At 39.0% G+C, this 12,858-nt stretch overlaps 1 protein-coding gene across 1 annotated transcript in view; it reads left to right on the top strand.

Moving 5' to 3' along the window:
- Window positions 1-12,858, top strand: part of LOC143441085 (uncharacterized) — a 139,706-nt gene that overhangs the window by 56,936 nt on the left and 69,912 nt on the right. Inside the window, 1 exon segment of the mRNA XM_076928152.1 lies at window positions 8,225-8,926. Within this exon segment, the coding sequence (XP_076784267.1) occupies window positions 8,225-8,926 (702 nt within the window).

Below are 12,858 nucleotides of genomic sequence, written 5' to 3'. Positions count from 1 at the left end.
ATTCTGGCCAGCCAGGTCATTTTTTTGATAGAGGTTCAGTAACATTTAAAAAGACCTGCTGTGATTATTTTAATTCAACAAAGCTGAAGGTATGAAAATGGCTGTGGCTTAATTTAGAAGATAAGATAAGTCCTGTGCTGGATCTGTCTATCTTTGTATATTTATCTGATTTGAAGAGGTTTTACTAGATATAAATGTCTTTTAAATTATTAACATGTTTATGGCTGCATACAATTTAAAATATATGTATATCATAATTAAAAAATAGATGTGTTAGTTTTATTTGAGTGAGGAGAATGTATAATATTAATAACATCTTCTGGTCTAGGAGTAGTACAATCTTTAAAACATGTTACCTCTTCCAAGGAAAGATTCAGACCCATTTTATCAGTTTATATTTATTCTACCTGTGTAGATATAAGAATTAAATATATTTTTGTCCTTTCAAATCAATTTTTAAGTTTGTTTTCATTAGGAACAAAATGAACTAGGATCAAGTTAACAAGTTTAATTTACTTGTGATTCATTTGCTATTAAGTACATCATGTGAATAACAAACCATGCATCAGTTGTATATTCTACATGTAATTAATAAAAAGTCAAAATTTATAAGCCATGACTTTGTGTCTATTGCTTGTCTGGGGTTCCTGTTTCAGAATTTTCATTTTAAAGTGAAAACTTCACAGAGAAATATTTAGTAAGTATATTTTTAGGTTGGTGAGAAATTAAACCAGACATGTCTAGAGCAGAAGAGTACTGAAGCACATTTTATCTCAGAGGAAAATTAACTGCAGAAATAACTGATGGTGAAACACAGGATAGGGTACCATAAATGTGCTTTCCTGGCAGCAAGCTCTGTGACTCTCAGAAACTTAATCTTTGGTTATCTGTGATGTTCTGTGAATATCAAAGTCTTTGCTTCCTTTGTTAGTATGGTAGTTTTGGAGGCAAATGGCCTGAAAAACTTTTAGGTTCTTTTGAGTAACCTTTCTCTAAGTAAGAGAGAAACTATCAGAATAAGAATAAAGGAAACTAGTAAGATATAAAATGAATACCTTGTAGGCCTGTTATTTCTTCTTTGTGTAATAGGGATAATATTGACTCAGTAGGACCATCAAGAATAATGGTGGCCACCTTAACCTTAACCCTGAGCCTAACCCTATCCTAACCCTCACCTCTGAATTTCTTAACCTCCTAAACTGAATTCTAAAAACACTTACACTAATCCTAACCATAAATGTCTAATCCCCTAACCGTAACTGATATCCTGCTTGCTGTGGGGCATATCTCTTAATTACAACTTTTGAAGTGAGAAACCCTTTATTAATCTTGCTCTTTTGAGATGTTCAGATAAACCTTTGATCTGGGCTACAGATTCTTTTGACAACCTACATATATAGAGGACATTGAACAGGGCACTGTTTTTGTTTTTTGTTTTTTGTATTGGCCCTACTTCTTTTTACAAAACAAAGATGATTTGTTAGTTTATTTGCATTTTGAAACTGGTATTAGTAAGTACTTAATTCTTCAGAATTCTGGTATACACTGAAGATCAGCTGTAATATCCTGCAACATGAAATCAACCAGCCCTTGATTTACCAATTTACCTTGTCCAACAGACTTTATTGGGACATTTTATCACATAACCTTTCTCTATACAAAGATTCATTATCTCTATGATTTGAGCTATGTTTATCTAGAGAACCTGTACTAATTCAACTCTGGTTTTTCTTCACATTGCCACAGATGAAGATGTGCTGTCTGACAGTAATGCTCAACTGTGTTTCCCTTATAATTTTAGATTTTCTCCAGGGTTGATTGATACCTATCATCTGGCGAACCCGAGATATAGGTTCCCTGAGCCTAGCATGAAGCTTGATTTCTAAAATCCCACTTTAATATTAATGGTGTTAGCATTCTGTCTAAAACTCTACCTCAGTTACCTGGTGACAGCCAGGTATGCTCCTCCCCATAGTTACCTCTCTCTAAAGAGAGATGGAATATTTTCTATGAGTGTGTGGGGAAGTGTGGAGGAAGGGGATTTCTCAGCAGGCTCCTGCCTCCTCTTGAGGTATTTCTCTCCTCCACCCCCAGGGACCATGCCTCATGCTGAGACAGCTCTTCCCCAGGAGCAACCCACCAGAAGACAGTATAGTATAGAATATACTTTATTCAGGGCATGGGGAGGAGAGTTAAGAGGGTAGTAGAGGCACAGAAAAGCAGAGAGAGGCAGAGAGTAGAGAAGTAGAGGCCGGGCATGAGCCTGTGGAGAGAGAGGGGGGAAGGGAAGAGCTCAAGTGGGCAAGAGAAAGAGAGACCAAATGGGCAACATATCAAAAGAGAGAGGAAGAGAAAGCAGCCAGTTTTATAGTGGGTCAGGCCTACCAGGCTGTTGCCAGGTAACCATGGGGAGAAGCATACCTTTCTGTTGCCAAGTAACTTGGGTGGAGTTTAGACAATGCTAAGAAATAACTAGGGCAGCTGGGCAGTGGTGGTGCACACCTTTAATCCCAGCACTTGGGAGGCAGAGGCAGGCGGATTTCTTAGTTCGAGGCAAGCCTAGTCTACAGAGTGAGTTCCAGGACAGCCAGGACTACACAGAGAAACACTGTCTCAAAAAAAAAAAAAAAAAAGAAAGAAAGAAAGAAAGAACCAGGGTATCCTTCCACTTGTGGGTCAGATTGACACCACTACTGCACCTTGAGTACTGGGCTATGGAAGCTGTTCACCTTGATTACAGGAAGAAGAAGGCAAATGCAGTGAGGAAAGCTTAGGTAAGGTCTGGAGTCAGGTCCTGGTAGGTGCAGGATCATTGCTCTCAGAGGGGAGGAGCAGGCAGCTTAACAGCCAGAGCTGGAATGCTGGGTTCTCCTCCAGGGCTGGGTGGGGTGAGATTCCTCTTTGAAGACAGAAACAAAACTTAATGGAGTGCAAACCCCTCCTGAGGTCTGGAAAAGGTCTGACCCTGGTCTGGAAGCACACTTTAACCTTGAGGAGTGGTAAGACTCACTGGCCTATCAAGGCTTCCAGGCAGACATGCCAATCAGACAAGGAGGCGGGTTCTTCCGGGTGCCATTCTGTAAGTTTGCTGTGCCTGTGCAGGCTTGAATGGTTCTTTGTGCCCTGCTCTGAGTTCTGCTGTGGGTGCTGTGTGGAGACCTCAGGGAAGCTCTGAAATCAAGTCATGGTGAGCACAGGATCACTGCTCACAATGGGTAGGGGCAGGCAGCTGAGCAGTGGGAGCTGGGGTGCTGGGTCCTCTCTGGGGCTGCATGGGAAGCATCAGCAAGATGTGACCACCTGTGAGGTCCCTGGGGATGCTCCTCATGTAGTAAAGATCAGGAGGTGACCTCTGAGTAACATCACTGTCATGGCTGATTCTGAATCTACCCAAAACATTTGGACCAGTTGCTTTCTTGTAGAAACATGGGCAGTTTCTCTGACTCTGCAGCACATGTGTCCAAACCCTTTTGTCTTTTATAGTTTACATTAGGAAGACAGGTATAGCTGGGCAGTGGTGGCGCACGTCTTTAAACCTAGCATTTGGGAGGCAGAGACAGGCGGATTTCTGAGTTTGAACCCAGCCTTGTTTACAGAGTGAGTTCCAAGACAGCCAGGACTACACAGAGAAACACTGTCTGAAAAACAAACAAACTAAACCTGTTTTTAGAAGACAGGCATAAATCTAACAGATCTGCTTTCATACATTACTTGTTTTTCTTTGGTTTAGTTTTTGTTAATTTTTTTTCTGTTGTGGTTCTTTATGTTGCTTTAGTTTTTATGTTTACAGTTTGATGATTGTATAGTAAAGGGACTTTTTTCCCCTCCAATCTCTTGGATGTTTTGTATGCTTCTTGTACATTAACATGCATTTTCTTTGGTTTAGGAAATTTTCCATTATTATAAAATTGAAAATATTGTCTAGATCTTTGGGCTGATAGTTTTCTTCCTCTATTCCAATCAACTGTAGTTTTCCCTTGTCATATGTTGAAGAATTCCTAGTTGTTTAGGGTTAGGAAACTTTTAGAATCCACATTTTTTTCCCAATGTATTCATTTTGTCCTATTCATCCTTAATATCTGAGACTCTCTTTACATTTCCTATTCTGTGGGTGAACCTTGTCTCTGTAGTTGTCAGTGCACAGGCAATTTCAATGCTCTGCTCTCAGGGACTTAGTAACTGCTTAAGTTGTTCCGTGCCTCCATCACCTGCTGCTGTTGTCAGGTGTGCTTTATATACACAGACCACCAGCTACACAGTCTCTCTGTTGGTTCCCTGTCTCTGTTCTCTGCACATGCCCCTCTCTATTCTCTTTCTCAACCTTTGTGGCTCTCTCTCTCCTCCCTTGCTGTCTGCCTGTCTGCAGGTCCTCTTCTGTGCCTTTATCCCTTTGCCAGATTCTCAATCATCTCCCTACTGCCAAACAATCTCTTTTGCACCAAATCTGTTGCATTTTTTTAATTTCTTAGGACCTGCTGTGATAGGACAGCTTGGATTTTTTGCTGACATATTTTCCTGGTTGTTATTTATTATATTCAAATGCTGGTGGGTTGGCATGTGGGTTTGAGGTGATTATTGATTTAGGTACTGAGTTTTGGATTTGTCTTGTTTGGGTGGGAGTTTTGCTCCTGGGTTATTGTTTAATGCATGGATTTGCAGAGAGCCTTGGCTGAGTGTTACCTCTTTTACTGACCTGTTTGTTTGTTATGTTCAGGAGGGAATGCTTGCTAATGTTGAAAGCTGGGAGAAGATGTGGGCAGGAAGAGATGTACTTAGTAATCTACAAAAAGACTTTGTCATTAGCAATTTTAAGCTGCTTCTGTTGTTTATTCCAGTAAAATTGTGAAAATTGCATTTGGGATAACAAATAGTATGGTAGATCTTTAGAAAGTTTACATTGTGTTTTTTCCGGCATGGCATGTGGGTGAACAGAAACTATCTGCCCAAGTGGGGGCTATGATACAGGGATGAGGCAGGAAAGGAAGAGCAAGTGGGGATGGTCTGCACTATCTTTAGGAGGCATGCACAAGAGGAGAGGGAATTTCTACTAGTATTCTTTTCCAATGGTGAGGGCCACTGGTATTGTGTGCCAGTTGTCAAGGCAACTGATATTAGAGTTTGCAGTAACAGATAATGAGGTTGGTCTTTGGATAAAGTACCTGTTCTACAGTCAGGCATGGCTTGCAGGTAAACAGTAGTATCTTTTGATAATAAGGGGCTTAGTCAAAAAGATGAGTTTATGAAATCCAACCAACTTTGTTTTTGAGATTGCACAAAATCCACTTGAGCAGACATCCTATGACAAAACCCACTTATCAACAGCCAGTCAAGGTGCAACAGCAGGGTTTAGCTACATATAGATAACTAATAATCCTTAAAAAAGAAAAAAAAGATATCCTACCCATCATAGTTGTCAGATGGTTTTGTCTCCTTGTTTGGTTCTTGCAAATTATGCCAGACATGCAGTTTCTAAAAAATTAAGTTGCTGACCTGTATGTTAATGTCCCAATCTTGCTGTAACTACAATAAATACTTAGCACCCCTAGAGTTGGTCTCTCAGTTTGGACCTGATGTGAGATTGACTGCTATGGATTCTTGTTACCAAGCTCATAGTACAGACCTTGGTGTATTTGCATTGCAATAGGTTCTTGAGGTCTCTGGGGTCCCAGTGACTTGAGCACAACATCTTGGTGCATGGACTGTAACCCCAAAACACTCAGGAATCCCAGCTGAAGGGTTGAAAGGTCGCCTGTTAAGATGTGTCGTTGTTGACAGGCAGTGGTGGTGGACACCTTTAATCTCAGCACTTAAGAGGCAGAGGCAGGCAAATTTCTGAGTTTGAGGCCAGCCTGGTCTAAAAAGTGAATTTCAGGACAGCCAGGGCTACACAGAGAAACCCTGTCTCGATTAAAAAAAAAAAAAAAAACTGAAAAAAAAAACCTGAAAAAAAAACAAAAAATGAAAACATATACATTACTAATATTTTCATCTGTCTATTTTTAACTGTTAAAACATGCATTTCCTTTTAGTAAAATTTAATATTGCTGTTTAAACTGGTTCATTTTATGTTTATGCAAGATGAATACAGAACTGCAGTGAATGCATAATTCTTTGCAGTAACTTTAGTAAAGAACTGTGAGTTCATTCTATCATTTCTGTTTCCTGCTTTATTTTTGTAGCAGAGTGAGGTTCTAAACATGTAACTTTTGCTGTCCTGAAACTCATTGCATAGACGGTGCTGGCATCCAGCTCAATGACATACACCTGCCTGTACCTCTGTGATTAAAGACATGAGCAAATACACACAGCTTGCCCATCACTTTTGTAGTTAGTAATTGTTCATACAGCTTTACAGATGTGTGCTCAGTACAGTTGACCTGTTTCCCCCTGCATATCCCTCTCAATTGCCATTTGTGTTGTAAGGCTATATCCTATTCAAAGGGTTCAGGAGTGAGACAGGTGAATCCTGTGTCAAGGGTTCAAGGGTCAATGTTTCAAGTTCCTTCTAAACTGACATAGTGATTATATTATAATTTGTGTGTCAGCAAATAAGTGAATGAATCATGTGAATTATAAGATTATATTGTCTAGGAAGCATACCTTTACTTTGTAGTGATGTCAGTATGAGGCTTTGTTTTGTACACATATATCTGATATTTTAGGAAGCAGTGACTTATGATGATGTGCATGTGAACTTCACTGCGGAAGAGTGGAATTTGCTGGATACTTCCCAGAAGAATCTCTACAAAGATGTGATGCTGGAGACCTACTGGAACCTCACTGCTATAGGTCAGTCTGTGAATATTCTTTTGCGTTTCAAAATAAGAAAAAATGTTTCTGGGTTGCTGATGATCATCTCTTATTTCAATAGAGAACAAGTAATATTGAGTTGAATAAATTAGGTCCATTGCTGTAAAAATTCAGAGTAACTTGAATTTTGCCTAATTCCAATACCATATCATTTATTTTCTGGTATCATGTTTTAGGCTATAATTTGAAAGACCATCATATTGAAGAACAATGTCAAACTTCTAGAAGTCATGAAAGGTAATTTTAATGTTTAAGCTGATACAAATACTCTTGTGAGAAAATTTTAATATGATCTGGAAGCTCTAAAGAAAAGCAAGTGTGTAAAATATCAGTCCTTTCATTGTAGATATAATATTCTCCCAAAACTCTATACCTCAATGTCAGTTATCTGATTTGTGTTTGCAAGGCATTTCTGTAAGAAAGAAGAGAAGGAAACAATGCCTTAAGCGATTCCTTTATTTGATTTGTATCTCCATTAGAGCTATGTTGTGGAACCACCAATTTGTATAGTCTCATAATATTTAGATGTTGCACATTGAGTAGTGATAAACATGTATCCATAACCTTCTAATAAGCAAATACTCCATGATAAAGTTGGTGACACTCATATTCTTGTAGTGAAATTTTTAAGTTTATTGTGAGGTCAGTTTATGAGAGTCAAGAATGTTGTCGTGGAGAAACATTAATCATATCTGCAATGAACAAAAGGTTAATGCATGTAAATTCAATGTGGAAACCTTTCATTTGTTCTTCTTTTTTAATGGGTGTATCAACTGTCAGAATGGATGAAACCATGTGAGCATAGGGATACTAAAAAAACAACCTCTGTCTATTTCACAACAATGAGAAGATATGTAGTATTCTGCCTTTGGTAGACTTTCTGAATATGATAGGTGTTTACAATTAATTGGTTTTCTGTACTTTACCCAAATTCACACTGCAGAAAATCTTTATGGGTACTAGAAGTTTGCAGTTCTTCTGTTTATCCTGTTTCACAGTGCTGTTGTGGTGTGTTGCACACTACAGGAAAAACTAAGAATGCAATCAGAGCTTTAATGCTCTTAGTTGTTCCATTTTATTCTGACCTATGAATGCATCATGTAGAAATCTCATATAGAAAAAGGATGTTATAAATGTGAGCCATGTAGTAAATACTCTTACCATCACAGGTATTTTCAAGTACAACCATGAACATCAAAGTGATAAAAGCATAAGATCTGAGTGTTCTTTATTATGAGACCAACTGTAAAATTGACTCATAATGATAAAATGATTGATCAGGCTAATAAATGTGGTAAAGCTTTCACATGTGCCCATTACTGTTGCAGGAATGAAAGAAGTCATACTGGAGAGAAACCTTATGAACATTACCAATGTGGTAAAGCCTTTTCATATCACAGTCATCTCCAAAGACATAAAAGAACACATACTGGAGAGAAGCCTCATGAATGTAATCAATGTGGTAAAGCCTTTTCATGTCACAGTCACCTCCAAAGACATAAAAGAACACATACTGGAGAGAAGCCTCATGAATGTTATCAATGTGGTAAAGCCTTTTCATGTCACAGTCATCTCCAAATACATAAAAGAACACATACTGGAGAGAAGACTCATGAATGTAATCAATGTGGTAAAGCCTTTTCATGTCACAGTCATCTCCAAATACATAAAAGAACACATACTGGAGAGAAACCTTATGAATGTGATCAATGTGGTAAAGCCTTTTCACGTCACAGTCATCTCCAAAGTCATAAAAGTACACATCTTGGAGAGAAGCCTCATGAATGTAATCAATGTGGTAAAGCCTTTTCACATCACAGTGGTCTTCAATATCATAAAAGAACACATACTGGAGAGAAACCTTATGAATGTAATCAATGTGGTAAAGCCTTTTCATGTCACAATGGCCTCCAATATCATAAAAGAACACATACTGGAGAGAAACCTTATGATTGTAATCAATGTGGTAAAGCCTTTTCACAACACAGTAGTCTCCTATATCATAAAAGAACACATACTGGAGAGAAACCTTATGATTGTAATCAATGTGGTAAAGCCTTTTCATTTCACAGTAATCTCCAAAGACATAAAAGAACACATACTGGAGAGAAACTTTATGAATGTAATCAATGTGGTAAAGCCTTTTCACAACACAGTCATCTCCAAAGACATAAAAGAACACATACTGGATATTAACCTTATGAATGTAATCAATGTGGCAAAGCCTTTACAAGTTCCAGTTATCTCCCATATAATAAAAAACCCATACTAGAGAGAAACCTTATGAATGTAATCAGTATGGTAAAGGCTTTACACAACTGGGTCATCTCCAATATCATAAAGAAACCATACCAGGGAGAAACCTTAGAGATGTAATCAATGTGGAAAAAATCATTTATAATTGAAAATTCTCCAAAGCCATAAATGTTCACATACTGGAGAAAAACTGTGTGAATGTAATTAATATGGTAAAAGCCTTTTCAGAAAACTTTTGTTTTCAAAATCGTAAAACAACCCATATTGGAAAGAAACCTATGAATGTAATCATTGTGGTGAAAGGGTTAAAAATTTTCAAAAACTTTTAGCATGCTGAGCGGAACCAAGAGTACCGGTCAGCTCGTTTGTGAACTCTGTGTTTCAGAAATTTGGCTGACCACAAGATGGTTGAGTATCAATAGGCTGTTGAGAATAGTCTATACTGAATATTCTCCCTGACTTTTACTTAGACCCTGTCACAGACTGAAAAATAGGCTGGGACTTTCCATGTGTTTTCCTTTTTTTTTTTTTTTTTGGTTTTTTGAGACAGGGTTTCTCTGTGTAGCCCTGGCTGTCCTGGAACTCACTCTGTAGACCAGGCTGGCCTCGAACTCAGAAATCTGACTGCCTCTGCCTCCCAAGTGCTGGGATTAAAGTCGTGCGCCGCCACCACCGCCCTGCCCACATGTGCTTTCCAATAACCCCCCTTGACTCCCCCTGGATTATGGTTTTTTCCTTGTGGTTTTACCTTTAAATTCCCTCTACCTCCAAAGCTTGGGGTCAAACCCCACAGACCCTGCATGGTCTTGACCTCAACATGCTGGTCAAAATATACCTCTTGCTGATTACTTCAACTTCTGTGTCTTGTGAGTTATTGGGTGACCATGAATTCCTGAGGTTTGGGTGGGGGGAGTTCCTCCATTATGTGAGGACTTTATAGTGGTAAAAGTCTTTCCATAAAGATTTTTTCCAAAACATAAAAGAACCCATATTGGACAGAACTATGAATGTAATCTTGTGCTAAAGCCTTTGCATGTCCCACTAGTCTCGAAAACATAAAAGATCCCACATTGAAAGAAACCTCATGAATGTGATCAACATGGTAAAGACTTTTCACAACTTTAGCATCTCCATTACTATAAAAGAACAGGTACAGGAGAGAAATCTCATGAATATAATCAGTGTTGTAAAGCATTTGCAAGTCACAGTCATCTGCAGTGACAGGAGAGATCACATACCAGAGAGAAACCTGCTTGAATATTAACAATGTGGTAAAGCCTTTGCATGTCAGAGTTCTTTACACACACACAAAATAATCACACTGGAGAGAAGCCTCATTAATGTAATCACTGTGGGAAAACTGACAGTTCCCTTTTATCTGTGACTACATAATAGAGCACATTCAAGAGAGTGACTCAGTGTCATCAAGGTGCTAAGCCCTTGCATGTCACAGGCATCGCCTGATACATAAAAGAATACATACTGTAGAGAAACTGCATGAATGTCATGAATGAGGTAAAGTCTTTGCATGAGAATGTACTCTCCAAATACTTCAAGTAACACACTTTTTTATAGAAACTTTATGAATGTAACAAACGTGGAGAAGCCTGTGCCTATCACTGTGGTCTCCAAAGACTTAAAAGGCCACAAATTGGACAGGAATCTTGTGAATGTCCTCAAGTTGGAAAATCCTTTACATGCCACAGTATTCTCTGAATACAAAAATCAACAAATACTAGAGAGAAACCTTCTGAGAGTAATCAATATGGTAATGTATCTGCATGTCCTAATCATATTTAAATGCATGGAAGAATTTATAGTAGGAATAAACTGTGGTGATTTAAATATGCTTGTCCCTAAGAAGTGATAATATTAGTATGTTTGGCCTTGTGGGAGTAGATGTTACTGTTTTGAAAGTGAAAGACCCCCACAAGGGGACCCCCCACTCAAGTCCAGATAAGCGCACACCCAATGACACACGAAGACCTTCTTGATGCAAAAGCAGAGGAGGTTTATTAGCAAGGGCCCTTGGATCAAACTGTATCTCACGCAGGAGAAAGCAAGCTCGATGAAGAGCCCAGAAGGCAAGGGGTATTTATGGTCAGGGATTGGGGAAGGTGGGGACTTCCAGCGTGGTTACATGTGATTGGTTAGCAATTAAGTCATACAGGCAGGATGTTGAGTTGGCAAGCTGTCTAGTTATTTTTAACTATGTGCCAGTATGTGTCCAGACATGTCCTTGTGACCATGAAGTTTTGGACTTTCCCAGAAGGGTGGGAAAGGAAAAACACCAGATGGCCCATTACTCACTTGGACATGTTTAGACTTGTCTGGGGCATGTCCCTTTGTTCTCGGTCATCCTGTTCCTGGCAGGCCTGAGTGTTGTTATTCTAACTATTTTTATCATAACATAGGTGGTCTTTTTGCTGACCATGAATTTCTAAAATTACTTCAATATGCTTCAATATGGGTGTTTTAAAATTTTGTTCTCACATTCCCTACTCCTGTTGTTTTAAGTAATTCTAATCTTAGAATTAAGAATCAATATCTTCTTCTTCTTCTTTTCTTACCATTTTGTATTCATGCCTCAACACCATTAAATGAACAGCTTCTAGCCTGGTCTTAATAAAAGCTAATAATCTGTTTATTACGCATGGGCCAAAAATCAATAATAGAAGAATTATTATTATGGGACCCGCTGCAGCTGACAGCAGGGTAGTTAGCCAAGGAGAATGGGTGAACCAAGACTCATACCAATTTTGTTGAGCTTCTCTTTCTTTCTGCCTTTTTTCTAACCTCTCCCTAAGCATCTGCATTAAGTCTCGGACCACTCCAGTATGATCAGCATAAAAGCAACATTCTTCTTTAAAGGCGGTACACAGTCCTCCATCTCACAAAAATAGCAGATCTAATCCTTTCCTGTTCTGCAGGACTACTTCTGATAATGATATCAAAGATCTTTCTAAATTAGTAATAGATTGCTCCAACATTTTTAAATCTTCATCAATGGCTGTAGAGAGAGCATTAAGGCCTTGTTGCCCAGTAACTAATGCGGTTGCTCCTGTCCCTATCCCAGCATCGACACCAGCACCTAATAGAATGGCTAGAGTGATGGATAAAGGCTCTCTCTTATATCTCTTAGGTCCATTATCAAAATGATCTTCAAAGTTATTGGCAGTATAATAATGGATCCTAGGGATTAACTGTACCATCACACAAAAATCTACATTTGGGTCAAACACGCTTGTGGACACGCACGGAGTGAGTCCAGTATTGCAGGCTCACCATCGATTTGGCCCAGGCACCAAATAAAAGGTGGCAGATGTTTTTGGAGAGAATTTTGTTAAACTACACAAGTGTTCATGAGAGGCAGGTGGCGTACCTAAACAAAGGCCCGTTCCTACCCCTGACACTTTAGGCAAAGTTAACTTTTGCTTTGTTCCTCAAGTGCAGGAATGGTGGGATGTAGTGTTGTCAAAAGTGTCCCAGCGACCCCTTCATAGTATGGAGGAATCTCAGACAGACACAGCCAGCATGTTCTGGTCAGTTCAGGACTTGTATCATTTAAGGCCTAGAAGGCTCCAGTGACTAAATTATCCAATCGTTGTCCTGTTGAGGATTCAGGGATAGTAGTGGATATCCAAGAACCTTGAGAAGGGGTAAAAGCATTAGTGGTGACAACTGACTCAATTGGAGCTGGGGTTAGGATAGAAGGCCCGGCAGGTGGGCCTTGTTCTTGGAGAATCTTATTGGGTCCTATGGGTATTGGTGCTGGGCTATCTATCTTAAGTC

Source organism: Arvicanthis niloticus (assembly GCF_011762505.2).
Source record: "Arvicanthis niloticus isolate mArvNil1 chromosome Y unlocalized genomic scaffold, mArvNil1.pat.X SUPER_Y_unloc_2, whole genome shotgun sequence".
NCBI classification, from domain to species: domain Eukaryota; kingdom Metazoa; phylum Chordata; class Mammalia; order Rodentia; family Muridae; genus Arvicanthis; species Arvicanthis niloticus.
This window is presented reverse-complemented; position numbering and strand designations above follow the sequence as displayed.